General features: G+C 38.0%; 1 protein-coding gene across 4 annotated transcripts; it reads right to left on the bottom strand.

Annotated features, from left to right (window-relative positions):
• Window positions 1-1,811: 1,811 nt before the first annotated feature.
• LOC131433678 (serine/arginine repetitive matrix protein 1) lies at window positions 1,812-14,154 on the bottom strand. Of its 4 annotated transcripts, XR_009230290.1 has the most exons (8): window positions 13,772-14,154; window positions 12,622-13,652; window positions 12,494-12,558; window positions 12,238-12,430; window positions 11,662-12,183; window positions 2,287-3,983; window positions 2,067-2,162; window positions 1,812-2,005 (listed from the first exon to the last, which is right to left on the bottom strand). XR_009230290.1 is itself a non-coding variant. In XM_058600200.1 (7 exons), exons 1-6 carry the CDS (start codon window positions 13,781-13,783, stop codon window positions 2,318-2,320), a joined length of 3,489 nt encoding a protein of 1,162 aa, XP_058456183.1. In that variant the 5' UTR covers window positions 13,784-14,154; the 3' UTR covers window positions 1,812-2,162; window positions 2,287-2,317. The 4 variants fall into 4 exon arrangements, 3 of the variants coding, with proteins under 3 accessions (XP_058456183.1, XP_058456181.1, XP_058456184.1); XM_058600200.1 differs by having other exon boundaries at window positions 1,812-2,162; XM_058600198.1 differs by having other exon boundaries at window positions 1,812-3,983.
• Between the last annotated feature and the right edge of the window lie 3,428 nt (window positions 14,155-17,582).

Genomic DNA, 17,582 nt, shown 5'->3' with positions numbered 1-17,582 from the left:
ATTCGCGAAAATCAATAGAAAAATAAGTAGAATACGTTGATAGAGTGTGTTTTGGGTAGTGAGTATGTGCGGGACTCATCAGTTCAAACAGTGGAAGAACTGCCAGAAGTGACGGTTCAAAACAATACCACGGAATTTAGAAACTGTACTGGATCCAATAATTTTGTATCAATAGGTAAAGTTTTAGAATATTTTCGTTAATATATGAAATTATATCTTCAAATTTGCATAATAAATCTTTTCAGAGCAAATAGCCAATTTGTCATCAAGCCCTCTCGTGTCGATTTGTCATCAAGCCCTCTCGTCAAGTACCACTTGACTGTTCTCTGGGTGAGGTTGCTTTCCTATCCGAAAACGATGATGTTGTTGACAAAATGGAAAATGTAGAATTTGTTGGTTTGTATTTTTTTCAACATGGGAGCTTCATATTCAAAAATTAAATTTAATATAAAAAGCCATTGCAGCAGAGTTTGTTCTGATTTCGTGTCACTATACTTATTTCATCAATGTAACAGCTTCCTTTTTACTTTGTAATGTAAGAAAAATGCCAAGAACCAAGCGAAGGCAAACAGTAAACTATCTTCTTTGGCACAATCATTATATTCTTTTGGTCGCATGATTGCAATTTGTTAACTCCAGAATGAGCATGAAGATGAGATAAGTCCACTCTGTTCTGCTAGGTGATTTGAATAGTTTCAATGTTTACGTTTTGATCTGGCAACTGTATTCCTTTCAGCACAAATATTATTGTTTCATTCCTCTCTACTCACAAATACTATTACTAAATGAAAAAGTATTGTTTCACCAATACTTTTACATTTATTTTCCTTGGCTTCTGTCCACGGTCACCTTAAACGAAAACGTGTAATGAAGCGAATATTTAAGTTCAGAACATGTCTGTGTGAATGTATGCATGTAATTATGTGTGTATGTGAACTTTCTAAGCACAATTTTGTCAGAGATGACTAAACCGATTTCATCAAACTTATTAAACTTCATTGATTCAACTGCCAATGTTTTGCGCTAAAATTTGAGCGATTTTATAAAGTTTGCAATGTTATTTGTTAATTTTCGTTGGTATTGGTTTGCACGCTTGTTGCTCGGAAAAGAAAACAGGTGCAAAATACCTAGTTGTCCGCAAATTGCTCCGAAACTGATTTTTTTTGTGCGATACATATCATTCTTTTTTTTCAGAACCAACATATCGATTGCAAATAATTAACGATAATTACTTTGATCGAAATAATAAAATCTTAAGTGAAATATTTATTTTTCGTATCGATGTCAATCCAGAAACGTATCTGACATTACCCACCCGCAATTTTTAATTCTTGCGATCACAAAATTTCCGAAGAAGTGTACAATTTTCATCCAACCATTTCAGCTGTTCACTACATATTTCAGCTCGATCGAAATACAGAATGCAAATTTTCGCATCCAATCGAAAAATTCCGATTCTATCGAAATACACAATAGAGATGATTATATTGGTCCGAATATTGGCAGGGAAATAACAAGAAAAACTCGAGAAAACTATTTCTAGAAACACAACTTCCATCTACTATTTTTGTCATTAAATTATAAACTTGAATTGAAATTAACGAAATTACGTCATCATAATTTTATAAGTTTTCGAATCATTCTACCAATTTCCTAGGTAAACTAAACCAAATATTTTTAACTGTATATGATAAAAGACGAAATACTTTTCACCCCGGGTAGGTTTGGATGTGTTTCTTTGGATTTTTGTTTCATTTTTATAGTACCTAAAATAGATCTGTGATATTTGGAGAAATAAAAAGCGACAAATATTTGACTTTTGAAATATTTATTATGTTTCTTAATCGTGTTGTATAGTATGCTGAAATGGTTCACGACAATGTGTTACCCGAACATGGTTTATCTTGATTAATGTAATGCATATTTGAAAGGTATTTCGTCGTCTGTAGCGTTCCATCCAGTTGTTCACAGACGTCCTACCGTAAGTCCAACAACTTGTGAAATTCTAGGAAGGAACTATAGCATAAAACAGGCAGGACTATAATTTTGCATTGAAAAATACATGCCTTTGATAACTCAACATAACGTCCTGTTGTCTGCACCCAGATATGAACTCATTAGCAATCAAGGAACATAAAAAAATAGCGCAAGTACCTACGATTCTAGGAAGTAGAATGAATATCAATTTATTGTTCAACATTACAATCATTCGCTTTGTAAATCATTGAAAATCCCAATTATCATACCCTAAAATGTAATTCTACAGCTAGTAAAATTTGTCCTTACCATAGCGGAACCATCATCGTCGATGTCTGCCTTAGTCGGAAATACTTTGTTGTTTTTTCATCGACTTGAGAGCTCGTTCTCGCAATTGTTTCTCCAGGTCGTCATTGACAGCCGGGCCACGTACGTCCTCGTCTTCGTCGGACGAAGAACTACTGTCACGTTTGCTCTTGATTTTCTTATGTTTCTTGTGTTTCTTGTGCTTCTTAGTATGCTTCTTATGTTTCTTGTGTTTCTTCTTCTTGCCATCAGATTCGGAAGAACTTCCTTCGGAAACCTCCTTCTTTTTCTTATCTTTGCGGCGTTTTTTCTTCAATCGGTCAGATTCTGAATCGCTCGACGAGGAAGATGAAGGTTTTTCAATCTTCTTAACCTTGACATCTTTCGTAACGACTTTCTTTTCCTCGGTAGGTTTAGACTCAGAATTACTGGTATGCTTGCGTTTCTTGATGCTTTCGTCTCGTACTTTTGCAGCAGCCGCGGAAGCCGCAGCTGCAGCAGCAGCTTGAGCGGCAGCAGCAGCCGCAGCCGCAGCTGCTGCGGCGGCAGCTTCTTTTTCCTTCTCCAACTTTGCGGATCGTTTACGTTCCTCTTGGAGCGCCGCGGCTGCATCTTGTTTTGTGGCTTTCTTCGGTGGTTCCTCATCCTGATCACTGTCCTTGGATGATTCATCTTCGCTAGATGACGAAGAATGTCTTCGTTTTTTAGGTTGTTTCTTCTTCAACTTCTTCTTGCTGGGCTTCTCCTCCTCTTCTGTTTCGCTGCTACTGGCAGAACTTTCGCTGTCACTGGTTTCTTTTTTGTTATTATTGCTGACTTTGGTTTTACCCTTACTGCCAGCGGTAGGTGCTGTATTAGCCTTGGAAGCCGATTTCTCCTCCTTGTTCGTTGTAGAACTTCCAACCGAAGTTAGGCTGTTGGAAGCGGATGCCGTTTTTACTGTAGACGCAGCAGCATTGGCTGCAACAGCCGCTGCAGCACGCTCGTGTGGCTTCAGGAAAGGTGATGGAGTTCTCGATAAACTGCTGCTATACCTCGGTCTAACGGCTGGTTTCTTTTCTTCGACCTTCACTACTTCTTTCTTAGGTTCTTCCTTTTTAGTGACTTCCGGTTTTTTGGATATTTTCTTGGTATCTTCATAATCAGAATCACGTTTCCTCTCTTTTGTCGGTTTGAAATCGCTGATAATTGGAGCAGCGTCTCCATCATCCCAAAGCTCTCCCGAATCTAAAGTATCCAACACTTTGCCGCTAGCGGGCTTTCTTTCATCACCCCAACTGGGTCTGCCTTCGACCGGTTTCCTTCTGTTATCAGTTTGATCTCTACTTGGCTGACTGTTGTTTGTACTACCGCGTCTGTCATCAAACCTCGAACCCGGAGGTCCCATTGCAGGCCGACCAGATTGTTGCTGGTCATCCGAACGACGCCACTGGTTACCCTGTCTCTCTCGCGACGAACGTCGGTTGTAGCTGTTATACTCACGAGACGGAGGACTTTCCGCTCTCTGGCGAGATGACGACTGATAACCTCCTGAAGATCCACCACCACCACCACGGTCACCACGACCACCACCACCACCACCAGGTCCGTTTCTTCCTCCATCTCCTCGTTTAGGTGATTGACGTCGACCTCCGCTGTTGGTTACACTTCCACCCCTACCTCCTCTGCCACCTCGTCCACCACCGACACCGGCTTTATCACTATAACGATAGAAAAAGAGATACGATTTTGTTACAAAGTGTCTTACTACAGAAGCATTACGGAATCCTAAGATAGAAAAAATCAGTTTCATTAATCGCCTTACCGAGAATATTGAACTGAAATAGGACAAAACATTAGTATTCAGTAGAAACATTTAATATGGATTTTTGCAATAATATAAAAGAAATTTCCAATATTTGTGAATAAACTCATTTCGATTAGTAAAAATTGAATGACATTTTTCACCTAAATCATAACAAATGAAACCATCATCCGGGTAATCTTACATTCGTTAATAACTCACTATTGTGGTAACGCTGCGCAAACGGTAAAGTAAATGATTAGCCCGAAAACAAAGCTCACATCGAAATCAGTTAGCATTTCGATGAGAGTATCTCGGTGGAAAATATTCAAATCCAAGTGTCGAAACCGTTGGTGTTGTTCACACCAAAGCGGTTATGGTTCTAACTAGAACCGCTGAACAGATATGAAGCTGATTTTAGGAATGATACGTGCAAAAGGCGGTCACCATCACCATACCGGTTTACCTGTGACTAGCAACTTTCTCTTATACCGTTTTCGTTTTTAAATTGTACATTTTTTTGTATTTTATATTAAATACAAGAGCATACTTCATGTCAAAGTGTAGCTTTTAGAGATTAAGAAACCTATAGAAAATCAACTTGATGTTTGATGTTTGTCTCTTCTTCTCCTCCGCGAATGGCTAGCAAACTGAATTTCTATAAAAGTGGAGTGCTTCTGGCAAGTGGGTAATATCCGGTACATACTCGGTAACTGAATTCTAGAATAGAATTCTGAATTGATAAAATGATCACCTAGCCTGTGTTTTGGAACTGAATTCTGAACCTGAATCCCAGCACTGAATTCGGACCGCGATTCGATATTCGATCCAGAACTTCAGGAACTGTGTTCTAAATCTGAATTCCAGACAGGAATTTCGGAACTGAATTCTGGTCTGAACATCAGTTTCAGTTTCAAACTTCAGATCCAAAATCCAGGTCTAGAAACAAGATCCCAGATTCAGAATTCAGTTTCAAAATCCTGGCTTAGAATCTAGTTCTGAAATTATGTTCCAGTTCCAGAATTCTGGTACTTGATTCTGACCTTGGATTCTAGACGAGGAACTGACTTTTAGATCTGACTTCTGGAAATGAGAAAAAAAATAAAACCGAATTTCAGAACTTGATTCTGAAACTAGATCATGTAGCTGGAACTGAATTGAGTCGCGGGCCTCTCACAGAAAGGACATGAATAGTTTCGAACCATGTATATTTTTGTTGATAACAAGCCTCTAGATGGCCCAATACCAAACTTCATGAGTGTTTGAATAATAGCTGATCGTGTCAGACGAGTTCAAGTTTTTATCAAGCAATGGTGAAATTAAATGATTTACGGTACGGATTGGTCCATCATCCCCCGTATTCTCCAGATCTGGCTCCCAGTGACTATTATCTATTCCCAAATCTGAAATGGTTTATCCAAGGAAAAAAAATTTCGTCGAATGCTGGGGTCATAGCAGAAACGGAAGCCTAATTTGAAGGCCTTGACAAATCTTTTTTTTTTTCAAAGGGTATCAAAATGTTGGGGGACTGATGGGTAAAGTGAGTCGCTCTAGATAAAGAATATATTGAGATTATACTGAACAATAAAAAAGTTTTCACTGTGAAAAATTAATTTTTTCTTTGTTAGCCTTGGGACTTCTCATTCCATGTAGTATACCAAAAGCTATCGCAGCTATACACTGGTTTAGACAGGTATTATGAGATGTAATGTCTCACAATATTATAAACGAAATCCGACAAAAATCGATAAAATTGATTCATTCTCCAATAAAAAGTGAACATTAAAAAAAGCTATTTACGAGACATTTTTAATTGCGCCGAAGCGCAATGTCTTCTGTGACGTCCTGAAGGAATCGAATAGGCATCCATCTCCTCTGTGTGACGAAGAGCAAGAAAAAATTCTCCCCTCACACTGACAACATCAACGAGAGCTCTTAAGTGTACACGCATCATGAGAGCGCGTGTTTATTTTCTTTCACCTCTAGCACTGGATCACACCAAAGTTCTAGAAAAGAGCTCTCAAATTCTCTCAGGTGGGTGTATTTAGTCGAGAGCGCGTGAGAGCGATTCACGTAACCCGGGTTGGCGGTTCAATGCATAGGACGCTGGTCTTACAAGCCAGTTGTCGTATGTTCTAATCCCAACCTGGAAAAATTCTTAGTGTCAGTAGGATCGTAGTACTAGGTATGCAATGATTCTGTACGCTATGAATCGGCTGCGAAGTCTGTTGAAATTTCGCTTTTCCTTGCTGCGAAAAAGATTTTCGTACCAAACCAACGCACGCTACCGTCTAAAAATATAAAAATTAAATCACAGAAGTTTTAAATTTAAAAAGAAAATCACCCGCATTTAGGTGTATTTAATCGAGATCGCGTGAGAGCGATTCATGCGAAGGGAGTGTGCTTTACTCGCACCAGCTGCTTTAATCAAAAGCACACGTTCAAATTCTGTCTATTCGACACTGAAAAGAAATGCGCTTTCCTTTTTGTATGTTGTTCACCGGCTGCATCCCAGTGTAGACATAAAACTTACACGATGATGTATCACTCTGCAGGGGGCTCCATCTTTTATGTCGGGATGTAAACGCTGAATAACTTTCACATTTATGAACCGAGAGATTACATGAGATAGGTTTTCGAACATGCCGTTCATCATAGACCAAGACCAAGGATTTGCGCAAAAACCAACATTGGGCCATATCAAAGAAAACAAAAGCGTCGATGGAAATCAATTTCGGTGGATGTTGGCTCATTATGTCTGCACGCAAATGCGTGAGAAAGGTCTCATTTTTGCAAAATTTCCGGGACGTCTGGTGTCAAAAAGGGGCGACATTGACTGACCACTCACCCGATTCGAATCCGAACTGTAGCGACACCAGGTTACTAAAACAAACATTTTAAAAGTTGTTTGGGCGACTCTGGGTCAGCTCTCGGGCTGCTCTGATCAATAAGCGAAACGTAATCGTATAGGCCTAAAAACATATTCTGTCTTCAAGGTGAATTGTTACAGATATGGTAAAAAAACTGAAAATTTTGAAGTAACTATAACTCAAAAAGCAAAAGTCCGATCTCAAAAACATTGAGCAGCGCTCAGGACGACCGGGGGACCTTTCATTTGCGACTAGTTTGATCGAAATCGGTCCAGTTATCTCTGAGATCTCGACCTCTTTGTTTTTTTTTCGTTTATTTTACCCCGGCTTTAACCATTTTGGTCGTTCACCGGGGACCTCTTTGTTGACAACATACATACCGCTACACACACATACACGAACTTTTGCTCAGCTCATCGATTGGTATATGACTCTGCCGAAAAAATTTTCTAAAGCTTGAGCGAATTCTATACCTATTTTTATATTTATAAAAAAAAGGCAAAATTAAATTTGTTGCGTCTATATGTGACAATACATGAAACATGGATCCATCCAGTGGCATCTCGTCCTCATGTGCACCTCGTGCACTGCACAAACAGTCGAATTCAAGGAATGAACTGCACCCCCAGTCCCATCCAAATTCAACTATTTTTCTGAAAACTTTATTTATTCGATGAAAGCAGGTTGGATCGCGCCGAAATTGCGTGTATTTACACGCATCTCATATACATCAGACATAAAATTTCAAGTATCTGTTGTTGCTCTGTTAGTGTCTTTTCCGTGCACATGAGTTACTGCACAGATTCAAGAAGAGAAAGAATTACCCAGCGCAGCTCTGAAATTTGTTTGTTTATTAAAAAATTCCATTCGAAAGAATATCGTTATCTCATTGTATTGAAAACAACAAGCGAATCTCCATTCCTCAATTCGTTTTCACTTACAACGGACTGTTACATCTGCCAGCATACCACAGAAGCAGTGCACAACTAGTCAATCTTGTCACGAGACGCCACTGGATCCATTACTTCACTCCGGAATCAAAACTACATCATCTGAGTGGACTGCAGCCGGTGAACCACCCTCGATGCGTCCAAAGGCACAACTGTCATCTGGGAAGATTATGGCTTCAGCATTTTGGGATACACATGGTATAATCTTCATTGACTATCTTGAGAAAGAAAAAACAGCGTTGTTAGATCGTTTGAATGCCAAAACTAAGGAAAAATGACCTCATATGTCGAAGAAAAATGTTCGCCGATAAGAAATTCAACTCAAGCGAAGCAGCAATTTCTGAATTTGAAGACTGTTTTGAAGCACAAGATAAATCCTTCCACAAACGCAGCATCGAGAAATTAGAGAAGCGTTGGAATGATTTTATTCCTCTTGATTTTCGACAAAAATGCGTTTTCCTTAGTTAGTTACACGACTTATTGTGTAATTTTGTTTTATGCAAGTACGAAACAAGATACCAAGTGGTTTTTGGAAAACGTTTCAGTTTGTGTACTTAGCAAAGTGGCTGTAAAAAAGATAAAATGAACATAAACATAATCAACGAGAAAGTTATATACGTTGAATTAAATTTCAATGTCAAGATACAAATGTTAGAAACGACAAACTTGTTTTTTTTTGCAACTACATTAAACTCTTCCGAGAAAGTAGAACTCATAGTGTAGAGTTAGGGTTGTGAATTGATAAACATATTCAACACATAACACATTCAACGTAATTTTGTTTCATTTTCAACAACCTTGACCTACTTGACTGAGAATTTAGTTAATCTACACATTATACATGCTTCTAGTGGAATGTTCATATTAAACATTATAAAAATTGTAACAATAAAATATACTCCTAAATTTGCATCCAATCAATTGAACAAAAGTGATAAATGAAATAGCGAAAATTCACTCAAGTCTGTTCTATTCGGAGAATACGCATGGCATGGAAAAGATCGCATAAAAAACCGCGTATAACTTCAAAAATATCCATGCGAAACTGTATTACTTTGAAAATACGTGAATCTAAAATTTTTTTTTCAACCAGATGACTTAAAAATTCCAGAAACGTCAAGATCTGAGGTATCTAAAAAAAACTTATAAAAATCGGCTCAATTGGACTTGGAAATGTTTTGAGATTTCCGCAGTAAATTTTTTTTGATGTGGAACACATCTTAATTTTCTATATAGGGGTGCAAATCAGAAACTAAAGGAAAAATACACTTAGAAATGTGGTCAGGTTTTAAACACTTGCACCTCAGTCCATTTTAAATCAATTATTAATATTATTTCATTATTTGATTGGAAATATTTCTAAGTTTCGATTTGAATGTATCAAGCCCCGGTTTTTTTTTATTATATATAATTGAAATTTTGATTAGTAGCGAACAGTGTCCTATTTTGTCTGCTAAATATCTCCGACATACCGGATTTCCCTGGAATACACGACGGTTTTGAAGGAGTAAGCGATATATCAAAGGGAGAGCATCGCTCTGATTGGTCAATCGATGCAAAAGTGAAGCTGTTGGAAGCACGCGAATCTATAAATATAAGCGAAATTATAGCTAACGTTTCAGTCCTACGTGTAGCATTCCAGAGGTAGGTTGTTGCTAGACAGCAAGACAAAAAGTGCTATGAAACGATTTGAAGCTTTAATTGGTATGCTCTGATCTTGGGTCATGCAAGCTCGGATGAAATTCCATGTTATGTCGTTTCGCCTGAGAAATTGACAACTACCTCTGGGTCATTTTTGAGTGCTTGAGATTAATTTCTAATTTATATAAGATGAACGCGATTGATAATGAGAAAAAGTTTATCGCTTCAACCGAAATCGCAGAATGGTAGAGGAACTTAACGCTACAAAAATAACTGCTTGCATACAAAAGTTGAACACAAGCTTGGCGAAGAGAAGCTTAAATATCGATATCCGAATCGCAAGTATGTACAGAGATATAATTGCATACATTTGGGATATTGGTGTAATTCCGTCGGCTATAAAACAAATACAAATCAAGACAAAGAATATTCGGTGTTGGTTCCTAATCAAGATCAATCTAAGCAAGCTCTCGTGCAATTGTGTGACGATTGATTGAACTGTGTGATTGTAGATCATCAGAAATTTTGATTGCCTTGTTCCACATCAATGGCTCGAACAAACCCATGGGCCTGAACCTTGTAGTTTTGTTTGTTCGTTTTTTGCCAGATATCTTAGAAATGCATAAAATGTAGAGATCGGTATTAGATCGAAAAAAATGGTCTGAACAGGACACCCAAAGTAATAATAGTAACATAAAACCTCGTATAAAAAAGAACTTGTGTATTCCTTAAAGAATAACCTTCTCGAACCAGCAAACATCCTCCAATCTGTGGAACTGCTCTGCCAACGAGCTACTCTGAAGATGTATGGAAACCACATTTCAGATGGAACTCGATGATTGTTCTATCGGTGTTTCCTTTTTTGGATATAATTAAACCCGGTACTCAGGGTAGTTTCAAGGTAATAACATTATGAAGCTGCTTTGTGTTTGAGAAGAAACCACATTTTACCCCACACCACATATACTGCAGTGTGACCTAATATCGCAAGTAACATTCACAACCATACACAGTCATCGATCCATCTTTTTTTCTTCGATTCATCGGTTGAAGACATTTTGTTCATTTTGTCGCTTGATTTGGGTCATGGTGGTCAGCTTCATCAACTACTCTTTTTGATATTGAAAAGATCTGAAAACCAACATCGATGTGAAGCAATTTAAGTGTTCGGTGCACCATAACCATGAATTAGTTGAATTGAACATGTTATCTCTTTGGAATAGCTAGAAACAGGAAAATAACGCTCATTTGAGCATAACTTACACTCCTACCTCTTCATAATCTTCTTCTTCTTCTTCGTCTCTGTGTGCTTGTCTCTGGTCCAGAACGGAACTGTCTTTGTCTAGGCAGTGTGCGCTTGAAATCAAACTGAACCACTCAGCGGTAAAGAGTCTGGACCAGTAAAGGTGTGTGTATGTGTGGGAGACCGCAGACAACGGCCCTGCAACCGGCGTTTTTATTTTGGTACGCATCCTGACACGGAAAAGTGACCGTTCGTTTGAAGGTTGAACCAAGTGATATTACTTCGGACAGGACGATGTTATTAAGCAGCTTACTCCTGGCATATCCCAAGGTTGTCATCATAGCGCATAGCGCTTCGGTGGAATCGGCTTGTCATCATTGACCTGGTCGAGCTGGTACATTCCGACTCGGACAAGGAATCCAAGCATGAGAAACAAGGTTCGGTCCCGGAGAAACGCGTCCGTTCGGATTGGTTTTATCGGAGACTTATTTTTCCCAAAATTGTCCGGAACAAATGTCATCAGCCGCCGAGGACCAAACCGGACCAAAGAAGTTGGGTTGAACAGAAATCAAGCAATCGACGCACCGTAGTCGGCAGATGTACACCCGAACGGTCAGTAACGGTCACGAACGGACTCAGGCAGCTGAGCACGATCGGCCATTTGCAAACGCCTGAATTGGATTTTTGCTGTTCTAACTGAGGAAATTGAGAGGGTCGCACAAATAAGGTAACACTTTCAAGAGAAAGAAAAACGAGGAGCACGATCAAATGATGGTTCATTTGAAAATTTAACAAAAGAAAATCAAAAGCAAGTAGGCAACAATAAGCTGGTACCAGAAATGGATCTTGTGCACGACGCAATACAGTTTCGGAAGGGTTTTCTATACATACCGATTTGATCGTCCACGGTTGTCTCTCGGTGAACGCGACCAGCGTCTTGGCGAACGGGAACGATTCCGGGAGCGCGAACGGTTGCGAGACCTGGATCGATGTCTGGATCTGGAGCGATCCTTTCTGCCTCTGGGAGAGCGACGACCTCGATCGCCCTTTCTAGTGGTACTTCTTCCACCACGATCCGACTCCGAACCCGATGAGTCCTTGTTCGATCGATAGTGACGTTTCTTCTGGATGCTGTCTTCCTTCTTTTGTATTTCGAAATCGTTCGGTTTCTTTGGACGTGATGATGATCTGCTGCTGCGAGATCGACTTCTGGATCTTGAAGTGTCTCTACGACTGTGGCTACGACTGCGGCTTCTACTGCGACTTTTATCGTTACGTAGCTTCTTATCGATGTTGGCTGAGACTGGTTTTTTCGCACGATCACCACTGCGACTGCTAGAGGATGACCGTGATGATGCCGAACTCGGCGATCGTCTGGAGCGCGAACGTGATTTCCTATCCCCTTTGGAGGATCTGAAAAAAAATCCAATAATCTTTCTTTTTCTACAGAACAAATGAATATCTCACTTTGGTTTGGACTTCGATCTGGACCGAGAATGCGAACTAACACTCTTCTTTCGGCTTACCGACCGGGACCTGGATCTGGATCGAGAACGTGATGTTGAGCGACTGTGGCTGTGACGCTTGACCGCAGGTGATATTTTTTTACCCTCTGCAAAGTTCATTAGCTTTGACTGTAGCTTTGACATTGAACCATTGTCTAGCAAAATGCAATGTAATGGATTTTAGATCATACAAATCGTATGTTCTACGAAAATCTTACCTGTTGGTTTCTCCTTCGGTTCAATCTTCTTGCCACGGGATGAGCTTCGTGAGCGCTTCCGATCACTTAATGTTGATAAAAGAATAATTATTATTTAACCAGTACTAACATACACATACAAAACTCACCGAACATCGCGATCCCGTTTGATTTTCGGTGATCGGCTTCGTTTTTTGGATCGATCTGGAGAACGGCTACGTTTCTTAGATCGGTCCGGAGAACGGCTTCTTTTCTTGGACCGATCCGGTGACCGACGAGGAGATCTTGACCGGCGCCGGTCCCGTGATGACTTCCGTTCTCGTGAGGATTTTCGATCACGCGAAGACTTTCGATCACGAGAAGATTTTCGATCACGAGATGATTTACGGTCCCGCGAAGACTTTTTATCTCTAGATGAGTGCCTGTCGTGGGAACGACGACGATCACGGGAACGCGAGCGGTCCCGAGATCTTCGACGATTTTTCTCGGTTGATTTTCGAGATTCCCGTGATTTTTCCGGTGATTTTTTGGAGTTCTTTTCCATCCCGTGGTCTTCCGCACCTAGCTTGGACTCTTCGGTCGGTTTCTTATTCTCCTTATCCTTTGAAATTGGAACATCCGCTTCAATGAAATCTTCTATCATTTTCTCTTCATCATCGAGATAGTCGTCCGGTTCCGGTTTGTACATGGGACGTGATTCTCTCTTCGATTTTCTATGATCGTCCCTCTCGCGACTTCCTCCACGACTGCGTGATCTTCGTGACCTAATTTCGTCCAACAATTTAGACTCCTCTTCTCTCTTCATTATCTCCTCTTTTTTCTGCTCTATAAATTCCGCAGGAATTCCGCTTTCAGACTCCTGTGCTGACAGTAATAAGGTCCACAAGTCTTCCATAAACACGCGAGCGTTTTTACCATTCAAAAAGCCAGTCATGTTGATTTGCATCTTCTTAGGACAGGGATACTTTTCTTCCTCCAGCTGATTGTAGACAAACTCCACAATCACATCATCCTCAATATTTAGCATATCGGTAATTTTCTTGCTGATCCACGGCCGAAGTACATCCAATTTTACCTTGGACATATCAACGCGTTTGTTTAAATTATCCCCAAATTTCATCTGCTTCAACAGTTTCTTTTCTTTATCGCTGAAACGCGTATCCTGCTGTTGATTAGTACCCTAAAAATGATCCAACATTCAATTTCGTGACATCAAATTTAAGAACGCGAAGCCGAATGCCACTTTCAAAAGGCAACAAAGATGTGCCAATGTTATAATTTGATTCTATCAAAACTCACCGTAAACATCATTTTCGTCTTTTTCGTACTAACAAGCAAAACAAAACGTTAATTCACGTTTTATAAACAATGCTTTTATATCCAATTACTAGTTAACTTCAGTGGATAAATTTTCACTTGACCTTTTTGCCACTTTCAATCGATACTGCAAACCTTTCTCGACTTCGTATGGATTATACCGGTAAGCAACAATTTTGTGGCACAAAAACAATCCTCAATAAACGAAATCCTTCATCTGTCGCAAAAGATACTGCATATTTTCATCAACGACAGCATTCTTAGCGAACTAGAAACCGACACATGCAAAATGGCGATTTTTCGAAACAGGCAACGAGACGATGAAAAAATCCGAAAAAACTTCTTGTTCTTTATTTGACAGCACGACTGACTGATCAAAAGAGGGAAAAGACAGCCGGCGTCACAAGCGAATATCACAAAATAAAACACGCTACCTGCAAAATACATCAATGTAAAGTATTTTTTTCTACTAAATTTTATTGTAAACAGGATTCACACGCTCGTTCAATATTACTCTACAGTGAGTACAATTTCATATACTACCGCTAAAAGTGGAACTAAATATATATATATATATATATATATATATATATATATATATATATATATATATATATATGTATATATATATATATATATATATATATATATATATATATATATATATATATATATATATATATATATATATATATATATATATATATATATATATATATATATATATATATATATATATATATATATATAGTGAATAAAGCAAGATTTACTCACTTTTGAGTAAAAGTGTGCTAGAAAAGGGAATAGGGGCAAACATTTCCCAAATTTCTGCGAACAACCTCTAACTTACTTTTTGGCGAAACAAAATTCTTCCTTTTCAATGGCAAGAAATCTAATCGATACTTATTGTCCACTTCAAATTCATATTCATCGAAAATCTTTAATTGCTTCCACAATCAAGTTTTACAAAATTTCCTCGCTCTTTGAAGCACTATGAGTACAATTTGTTTTGCACTGGAAAAACAGAGTAGAAACTACTCAGTTTTCTTAATCAATATTACTCAGTTGCTGGCAAATAAACAAAATATTTGCCCTCGGCATCTTAGAGCTTAAGCATTGTGCCTCCAAATTAGATTATTTAATAAACAAAATAAGCACAATTGAGTAAAAGTTGCTCACTAGAGAAGGACGCAGTTGTGAAGTTGTGATAACACCAACTTTGACAGCAAATTTTGTATTTAAATTTGAGTGCTTTAACTGCAGTAGTATTTATTTTTGGTAATTTTTCAACAATTTCATTACGATTCACTTACAACAACTTAATGAATCGATTGAAAAAGGAAACTTTGCTTACAACATTTTTCCAATATGCAATGGGTTTAAATTCTACAATTTTTAAACCTGAATTCAATTTACCTTCAAGCACAACTACATGTGATGGCCTAAGTGTACTACCTTGGATTCGATTTAGCTATTTCCGCGCTTGAAATATTGGTAATAACATTTTGAAATGCAGATATAACTAGATTCAGTGTTGCCACTTTCAACATCACTGATAACTCGACGTAGTGTTTTAAAATTGCATGTTCAAATTCACTAAGATGCTAGATTAAATTATTTTTCACTACGCTTCCATGTGTTTTTCCTTTGAATGCGATGTATTTTGCTGTTGAATCGAACTACATGTGTTAAACACTTCATTTTCTAATGGAAATGAGTACAGCACAAATGTATGTACAAAACACTTGAATTAGTCAACTGCGTTTCAATTGAAATCTATGTGGAAAACTATATGACATTCATATGAAATTCATATAGAGTCTAGAGCTAACGTTATATCTTATCGTTTTGATGTGCATTTCAGATAAATGTAGCATGATTTCCACTTAATATCAACAGTTTTTACACTCATTTTATAAGGTAAGTGTATATTTTCATGAATTTCATGTGTTCTACAAGTAGTGATAGTTCAAATTATTTTCAGTGTAGATGTGGCACTTCGGTGCCAAATAAAGTGTTTTACAAGTAGCATTAACTTACGTCTGCTTAACGATTCAATTAATTTGATTTAATTTATGTCGTTCATTTGTACTCGGCTTTAACCTAGTTATTAGCGTACAAGTTGAACTATTTATGACTACATTAAACAGTCCAATTTGAGCTGTTGTGTAAAACAAACAAAACGATTAGCTGTTTAAACAAAGATTCAAACGAAATACGTTATTTTGACTAGAACAAAGGTTGTTTGTTAAAAAAAAAGTTGCATGAAACTGAAATTGTTGTTGTCGAACATCAAAAAATTCAAAACTTCATTTATTTTTACAATACTTTTTCTCTGAGTGTAATAGACTTTACGTTTGAGAGGAACTAAAAATGGTTAGAGTGACTATAATCAGAGTGGTGACAGCTGTTCGTTTGGAATGACAGCTACCAGTTCCAAACGAGCAAACGACCTGTCAATTCAATGTAAAGCTAATGGAATGTATTTAATTGTTGCCAGCATTACGGATGAGATGTCGTCACTCTGGTTATAGGCACTCTAAAAATGGTATGTCTGCAAGCAAACGTAAATAAACATTGACAGTTGGTTTTAAGAAAATCGGTTCGCTTCATTCCGGAACTATTTAGTATTCAGAACAAATATATTTGTCGGGTTCGGGTCGAGTGACGCATTCAAATATTCGGTCTGGTCTCAGGTATTCGAGCACGTTACCGGACCAATTTTTCTATAAAAATTATACTTGGTCTCGAGTCATGTAAGGGTTGAGATTTTTTTTGAATTTTCGATCGTGTACGTGTCAATGTTGTCTTGTCTATGTTGTCAATCCAATTAGCTTGGTAACTTGTGTCCGCATTTTTCGAAAAAAAATCTAGCGTTTTGAGTTTTATATATTGCAAAGGAATATGTAAAAATTATTTCTGAAATTTTCTAACTAAAACGGTTGAGACACTTCTCACACGATTTCCACATGTGTAAAACACACATTTCATTCGCGTGTCGTTTAAATCTAATGTGAACTCAATTGAAAGATCCACACCCATACCAAATTCCACACCTAGGCATTTCCCACACGCTGCCAAAAAAAACCCAACGGTTGACTTAAATTCACCTAACATGAAGTAATCAAGCATGTTTTTAATTGTTGGGTGAAAAGTACTGTATCGGTTGAGTAGTTTTCACTCAACAGTGTAGTTTACTTCAATAAGTTGCTGTTGGGTGAAAAAATTTTGTGTGTTGCATTGCAGAAACTATCGGTCAGATTTGAAGTGAGTGAAATTATTTTGTAAAATTGCCGGTTTTGGGAGAATAATTCAATGATTGTCATCAATCGCAGTGTGAGTAGCTCTATATAATTTCTTTTTAAAATAATAATTACACCGCAATATCATTTCAGGTGATGGAAGATATTGAGATGCGTTCGATCGCTCAACGGTGCAGTTCCAGCAGCTGAACAGAACAGCCTTGGTAGTTCAATGATATAGTTATATTGTTGAAATATGTAAAAAGATTAATATTAAATAAATAAAGTAATCATAGTTGACTTTATTGTTGCGTTTTATTTTTCAAACCATCGAACGAAAACTGAAATCAAATTACCCAAGTTGATTTTTATATCGCTTGCGTAGTTTCTACCTAATCAGTACTATTGATGCTTTTACTCAAAAATAAGTAAAACCCATTTTACCCAAAATTGGCTTCCTGCACACAACCCCTCTATTGAGTGAAAAGTACTTAAAATTAGGTAATTTTTTGGCAGCGTGCAGGTGTGGAGTTCAGTATATCCAATAATAT

The sequence above is a fragment of the Malaya genurostris genome, chromosome 3, assembly GCF_030247185.1.
Source record: "Malaya genurostris strain Urasoe2022 chromosome 3, Malgen_1.1, whole genome shotgun sequence".
Lineage (NCBI taxonomy): Eukaryota > Metazoa > Arthropoda > Insecta > Diptera > Culicidae > Malaya > Malaya genurostris.
The sequence above is the reverse complement of the archived record's forward strand: the minus strand, read 5'-3'. Positions and strand labels throughout refer to the sequence as shown.

Bases quoted from the DNA above. Each gene is read 5' to 3' on its own strand.
- LOC131433678 (XM_058600198.1), bottom strand. The intron at 12,559-12,621 runs GTGAGTTTTGTA...ATCAACATTAAG, and splicing joins AAACGGGATCGCGATGTTCG to TGATCGGAAGCGCTCACGAA. The intron at 3,984-11,661 runs GTATGTATAGAA...CTATCGTTATAG, and splicing joins AACCGTGGACGATCAAATCG to TGATAAAGCCGGTGTCGGTG.